The sequence below is a fragment of the Neoarius graeffei genome, chromosome 15 (genome assembly GCF_027579695.1).
Source record: "Neoarius graeffei isolate fNeoGra1 chromosome 15, fNeoGra1.pri, whole genome shotgun sequence".
Taxonomy (NCBI): Eukaryota; Metazoa; Chordata; class Actinopteri; order Siluriformes; family Ariidae; genus Neoarius; species Neoarius graeffei.
The window spans coordinates 23,281,657-23,287,656 of NC_083583.1; the positions used below are offsets into that span (position 1 = coordinate 23,281,657).

General features: G+C 43.0%; 1 protein-coding gene across 1 annotated transcript in view; it reads left to right on the forward strand.

The window, feature by feature from the left end:
• The window catches only part of LOC132899284 (NACHT, LRR and PYD domains-containing protein 12-like), a 28,140-nt gene extending 22,730 nt beyond the window's left edge, over nucleotides 1–5,410 (forward strand). Inside the window, exons 7-15 of the mRNA XM_060941043.1 lie at nucleotides 3,059–3,232; nucleotides 3,328–3,501; nucleotides 3,595–3,768; nucleotides 3,857–4,033; nucleotides 4,121–4,294; nucleotides 4,366–4,539; nucleotides 4,629–4,802; nucleotides 4,884–5,057; nucleotides 5,145–5,410. Coding sequence (XP_060797026.1) covers nucleotides 3,059–3,232; nucleotides 3,328–3,501; nucleotides 3,595–3,768; nucleotides 3,857–4,033; nucleotides 4,121–4,294; nucleotides 4,366–4,539; nucleotides 4,629–4,802; nucleotides 4,884–5,057; nucleotides 5,145–5,256 — 1,507 coding nt within the window. The 3' untranslated portion in view covers nucleotides 5,257–5,410. The remainder of the gene's footprint in view (nucleotides 1–3,058; nucleotides 3,233–3,327; nucleotides 3,502–3,594; nucleotides 3,769–3,856; nucleotides 4,034–4,120; nucleotides 4,295–4,365; nucleotides 4,540–4,628; nucleotides 4,803–4,883; nucleotides 5,058–5,144) is intronic.
• Nucleotides 5,411–6,000: the final 590 nt, after the last annotated feature.

Consider the following 6,000-nt stretch of genomic DNA (forward strand, 5'->3'; position numbering starts at 1 on the left):
GAAGAAGACGAGACAAGACGAGACGAGACGCACTCATTCTCTTGTTTTTGTCCTATTTCTGTGATTTTTTTTCCCCCCACTGAAATGAATGGGGTTTCAAAAGTCTTCCTGCTCAGTCACAAATCATCATAGAGCCACCAACCCTAATACAACACCTTAGGCCAACCTGTCCCTTTTTCTTCCACTGGCAGCAATGCATTTTTCACCCCACTGAAATGAATGCGGTTTCAGAATAAAAGTCTTCCTGCTTGGCCATGCTCATCTCATCTCATCTCATCTCATCATCTCTAGCTGCTTTATCCTTCTACAGGGTCGCAGGTGAGCTGGAGCCTATCCCAGCTGACTATGGGTGAGAGGCGGGGTACACCCTGGACAAGTCGCCAGGTCATCACAGGGCTGACACATAGACACAGACAACCATTCACACTCACATTCACACCTACGGTCAATTTAGAGTCACCAGTTAACCTAACCTGCATGTCTTTGGACTGTGGGGGAAACCGGAGCACCCGGAGGAAACCCACGCGGACATGGGGAGAACATGCAAACTCCACACAGAAAGGCCCTCGCTGGCCATGGGGCTCGAACCCAGACCTTCTTGCTGTGAGGCGACAGCGCTAACCACTACACCACCGTGCCGGCTTGGCCATGCTTTCAACCAAAATTCATTTCATTGCTCTAACTGACTCACCTGACACAAACATCCATCTGTTATGAGCCACACTTGTAGCAATCACACTTTGCATTTGCTTGTGGAAATGCATCTTGAGTTTAACTTTCAACACTCATACTGATATATTAACTAAAAAGCTGAAAGTAAAGGTCCTTGCACACTGAGTCTGAATTTTCTGACAAAATATTCACACAAAATTACATAGTTTATTAAACCCATGTGTTTTCTGTTTTGAAGAAGAAGCCTTTATTTGTCACATGTACACTCAAGCACCACAAAATTCCTCCTCTGCATTTAATCCATCTGAAGTAGTGAAGACACACATGCACACGCAAGTGAGCAATGAGCACACACACATACCCAGAGCAGTGAGCAGCTATGCTACAGTACCCAGAGAGCAGTTGGGGGTTAGGTGCCTTGCTCAAGTCACTTCAGCCATGATACAGAAGAAGGGAAATGTGCTGTTCATTCATTCAACTCCCCTCACGTTTTCCCTGCCAGTCCCGGGAATCAAACCAGCGACCTTTTGGGCCCAAGAGACACAAACTGACATATAGGTATAAAATAAGTGCTGCTGGGTGAGGTTTGTTTTGACTGGCAACACTTTTGTTTTTTTGTTTTGTTTTGTTTTTTTTTACTTTCACTGGCATGTTCCTTTTACATTATTTATATTATTCTAATTCTTAAAGTTGGGGCGGCACGGTGGTGTAGTGGTTAGCGCCGTCGCTTCACAGCAAGAAGGTCCGGGTTCGAGCCCCATGGCCGGCGAGGGCCTTTCTGTGCGGAGTTTGCATGTTGTCCGTGTGGGTTTCCTCCGGGTGCTCCGGTTTCCCCCACAGTCCAAAGACATGCAGGTTAGGTTAACTGGTGACTCTAAATTGACCGTGAGTGTGAATGGTTGTCTATGTGTCAGCCCTGTGATGACCTGGCGACTTGTCCAGGGTGTACCCCGCCTTTCGCCCGTAGTCAGCTGGGATAGGCTCCAGCTTGCCTGCGACCCTGTAGAAGGATAAAGCGGCTAGAGATAATGAGATGAGATAATTCTTAAAGTTTATTTGTGATACTATTTTAAAATGTTTATTTTGTATTATTTTCTTCCTTTTGTGCCTGTTATTATTTATTTCAATTATTATATAACAGTTCCTTCTGTTACAGTAATTTCACTGGATAAGAGGACTGATATTTAACAGCACAGGTCTGATATTTAACAGCACAGGTCCATTTCACTGTGTATCACTTCCACTTGTCTGTGTTCTATAGAGTCACAGGAGTGCCATCAGCCAGAATAAATTTGTAAAAGAACAAGTGTTACCAGGCAAAACAAACCTCGCCCGGCAGCACTTATTTTATACCTATATGTTGATAATGGCAATATTTCTCAATCATCAGCTGTCAGGTTATAGTCCTATGAAAATCCATGACCTTGAGCTTGACATTTCAAAGTCATTCAAGGTCAAAGGTCATGGCAGCAACTGAAAGCCTATACGGGACTTCTTATATGTTGATAATGGTAAACATCTGGCTATCATGAACCATTTTAAAGTTAAAGCCCTTTGAAAACCCATTACCTTGAGTTTGACCTTTCAAGCTCAAAGATAATGTTGCCAAGTGAAAGCCCATATGGCACTTCCTATAAGTTGATAATGGTCAATATCTGTCTACCATCAACCGTTTTCAAGTGATAGCCCTCTGAAAATCCATGACCTTAAGTTTGACCTTTCAAGGTCACTCAAGGTCAAAGATCATGGTGCCAAATGAAAGTCCATATGAAAGTTCCTATATGCTCATAATAGTAAATCTCTGTCAATCAGGAACTGTTTTTGAGTTATAATGAAAACTATGTTATTTTGACTGATGACTTTGACCCCCCTGACTTTTAACCTCCAACTGCTATGAAGACTGTCCAAGCTACCCCATCATGCAGCATATGCTTGGAAGCAGAATTGAAAAATGCATATTTTGGTTTTAAGTCAAAATGATGAATTTAAAGAAAGTTATTGCAAAAAAAAAAAAAAGATTTTGACCTTTCCAGTGACCTTAACCTGATCACCCCCAAAATTTAATCACATAATCTACGGACCATTAACCACATACCATGAAAATTTGAAGTCAATCGGCACAACTGTCTAGACGGTAGATTGTTAAAAGACACACAAACAAAAACAGCACTGATTACAATACCTCACCCCACTTACTCCGTCACAGGCAAGGTAATAAATAAAGACATCTGCTGGTTCAGAGTACAATCTTTCTCTTATTTTTCTTAGGAGAATGTAGAAACGTGATATGTGGATGTACACACACACACACACACACACACACACACACACACACACACACACACACACACGTCGCTGTTCTGATATTTCATCATTTCTCTTCCAGTCTGTGGAGGTGTAAACTGACAGAGGAAAGCTGTAGAGTTCTGTCCTCAGTTCTCAGCTCAAACTCCTCCAGACTGAGAGAACTGGACCTGAGTCACAATAACCTGCATGATTCAGGAGTGAAGCTGCTCTCTGCTGGACTGGAGAATCCACACTGTACACTGGAGATACTAAGGTACACACACACACACACACACACACACACACACACACACACACACACACACACACACACGTCCCCGTTCTGATATTTCATCATTTCTCTTCCAGTCTGTGTCTGTGTAAACTGACAGAGGAAAGCTGTAGAGTTCTGTCCTCAGTTCTCAGCTCAAACTCCTCCAGACTGAGAGAACTGAACCTGAGAGACAATAAACTGCAGGATTCAGGAGTGAAGCTGCTCTCTGCTGGACTGGAGAATGCACACTGTACACTGGAGATACTGAGGTACACACACACACACACACACACACACACACACACACACACACACACACACACGCGCGTCCCCATTCTGATATTTCATCATTTCTCTTCCAGTCTGTGTCGGTGTGAACTGACAGAGAAAAGCTGTAGAGTTCTGTCCTCAGTTCTCAGCTCAAACTCCTCCAGACTGAGAGAACTGAACCTGAGAGACAATAACCTGCAGGATTCAGGAGTGAAGCTGCTCTCTGCTGGACTGGAGAATCCACACTGTACACTGGAGAAACTAGAGTAAGATCTTTTGTGTGTGTGTGTGTGTGTGTGTGTGTGTGTGTGTGTGTGTGTGTGTGTGTGTGTAAAGTCAATGATCTCTTTTTAGGCTAGAAATGTGCAGGATTACAGGTGAAGGTTGTGCTGCTCTGGTTTCGGCTCTGGGGTCAAATCCTTCATCACACCTGAGAGAACTGAATCTGAACCGCAATAAACCAGGAGAATCAGGACTGAAGCTGCTCTCTGATCTACTGAAGGATCCACACTGTAAACTGGAGACACTACAGTGAGTTACTGACTGTCTCTACACACACACACACACACACACACACACACACGTCTCTGTTCTGATATTTCATAATTTCTCTTCCAGTCTGGGTTGGTGTAAACTGACAAAGGAAAGCTGTAGAGTTCTGTCCTCAGTTCTCAGCTCAAACTCCTCCAGACTGAGAGAACTGGACCTGAGATACAATAACCTGCAGGATTCAGGAGTGAAGCTGCTCTCTGCTGGACTGGAGAATCCACACTGTACACTGGAGATACTGAGGTACACACACATACACACGCACGCACACACACAGGTGTTGCTCTTCTGATATTTCATCATTTCTCTTCCAGTCTGTGTTGGTGTAAACTGACAGAGAAAAGCTGTAGAGTTCTGTCCTCAGTTCTCAGCTCAAACTCCTCCAGACTGAGAGAACTGGACCTGAGTAAAAATAACCTGCAGGATTCAGGAGTGAAGCTGCTCTCTGCTGGACTGGAGAATCCACACTGTACACTGGAGAAACTGAGGTACACACACACACACACACACACACACACACACACACACACACACACACAGGTGTTGCTGTTCTGATATTTCATCATTTCTCTTCCAGTCTGTGGAACTGTAAACTGACAGAGAAAAGCTGTAGAGTTCTGTCCTCAGTTCTCAGCTCAAACTCCTCCAGACTGAGAGAACTGAACCTGAGAGACAATAACCTGCAGGATTCAGGAGTGAAGCTGCTCTCTGCTGGACTGGAGAATCCACACTGTACACTAGAGAAACTGAGGTACACACACACACACACACACACACACACACACACATAAACGCACGTCCCCATTCTGATATTTCATCATTTCTCTTCCAGTCTGTGTCGGTGTAAACTGACAGAGGAAAGCTGTAGAGTTCTGTCCTCAGTTCTCAGCTCAAACTCCTCCAGACTGAGAGAACTGAACCTGAGTTGCAATAAAGTGCATAATTCAGGAGCGAAGCTGCTCTCTGCTGGACTGGAGAATCCACACTGTACACTGGAGAAACTGGAGTAAGATCAATGTGTGTGTGTGTGTGTGTGTGTGTGTGTGTGTGTGTGTGTGTGTGTGTGTGTGTAAAATTGTTGATCTCTTTACAGGTTGTTTGACTGCAAGATTACAGGTGAAGGTTGTGCTGCTCTGGTTTCAGCTCTGAGGTCAAATCCCTCATCACACCTGAGAGAACTGAATCTGAACTACAATGAACTATAATGAATCTGAACTATAACTATAATGAATCTGAACTACAATGAAGAATAAACTCTGTAAACAGGAGAATCTACAGTGACACTCATACAGTGTTTACATAAATTTTTCTCGTTCGGAGTCTGACTATTGATTCTGATAAATATGATAAACATCTGTCCATTTGATTCTTTTCCATTTCTTTACAGATTCTCAACCTTATGTTTCTAATCTGAACATTAACTGAAGCTCTTGACGTGTATCTGAATGATTTTATAGATTGTGCTGTTGCCACATGATTGGCTGATCGGATAACTGCATCATGTACAGGTGTTCCTAATAAAGTGGACAGTGAGTGTGGTGTGACTGTTACTGTTTTAAAAGAAGAATGATAATGGTTAAGCTTTGGCTTTTCTAATGCTTTCTTTTGGTTACTTAGATGATGCACATGTTTGGACTGTAAACATGAAGTAGTTGAGATAAATAAGCTAAAGTTTGAGAATATGTTGAGAGTCAGTCTTCTTTCTCTCATGTTCTGTACAACAAGCAGTCATATTTACTCTGACACTTTCTTAAGACAGCAAATATCTTGTTAATGTCTTTAGGTGCAATCCCATGTGCCATCCTATAACTTTTCATCAATCGACTCGGAGTGTGGGGTAAAAGGAACGGTCCTCACCCTATTATAGTGAAATTTGGACATTTTAAACACAAGAAACTGATTAAAAGCAAGGGGAAAGAGCTCAAAGGGACAAAAATTGGGCCTGATGA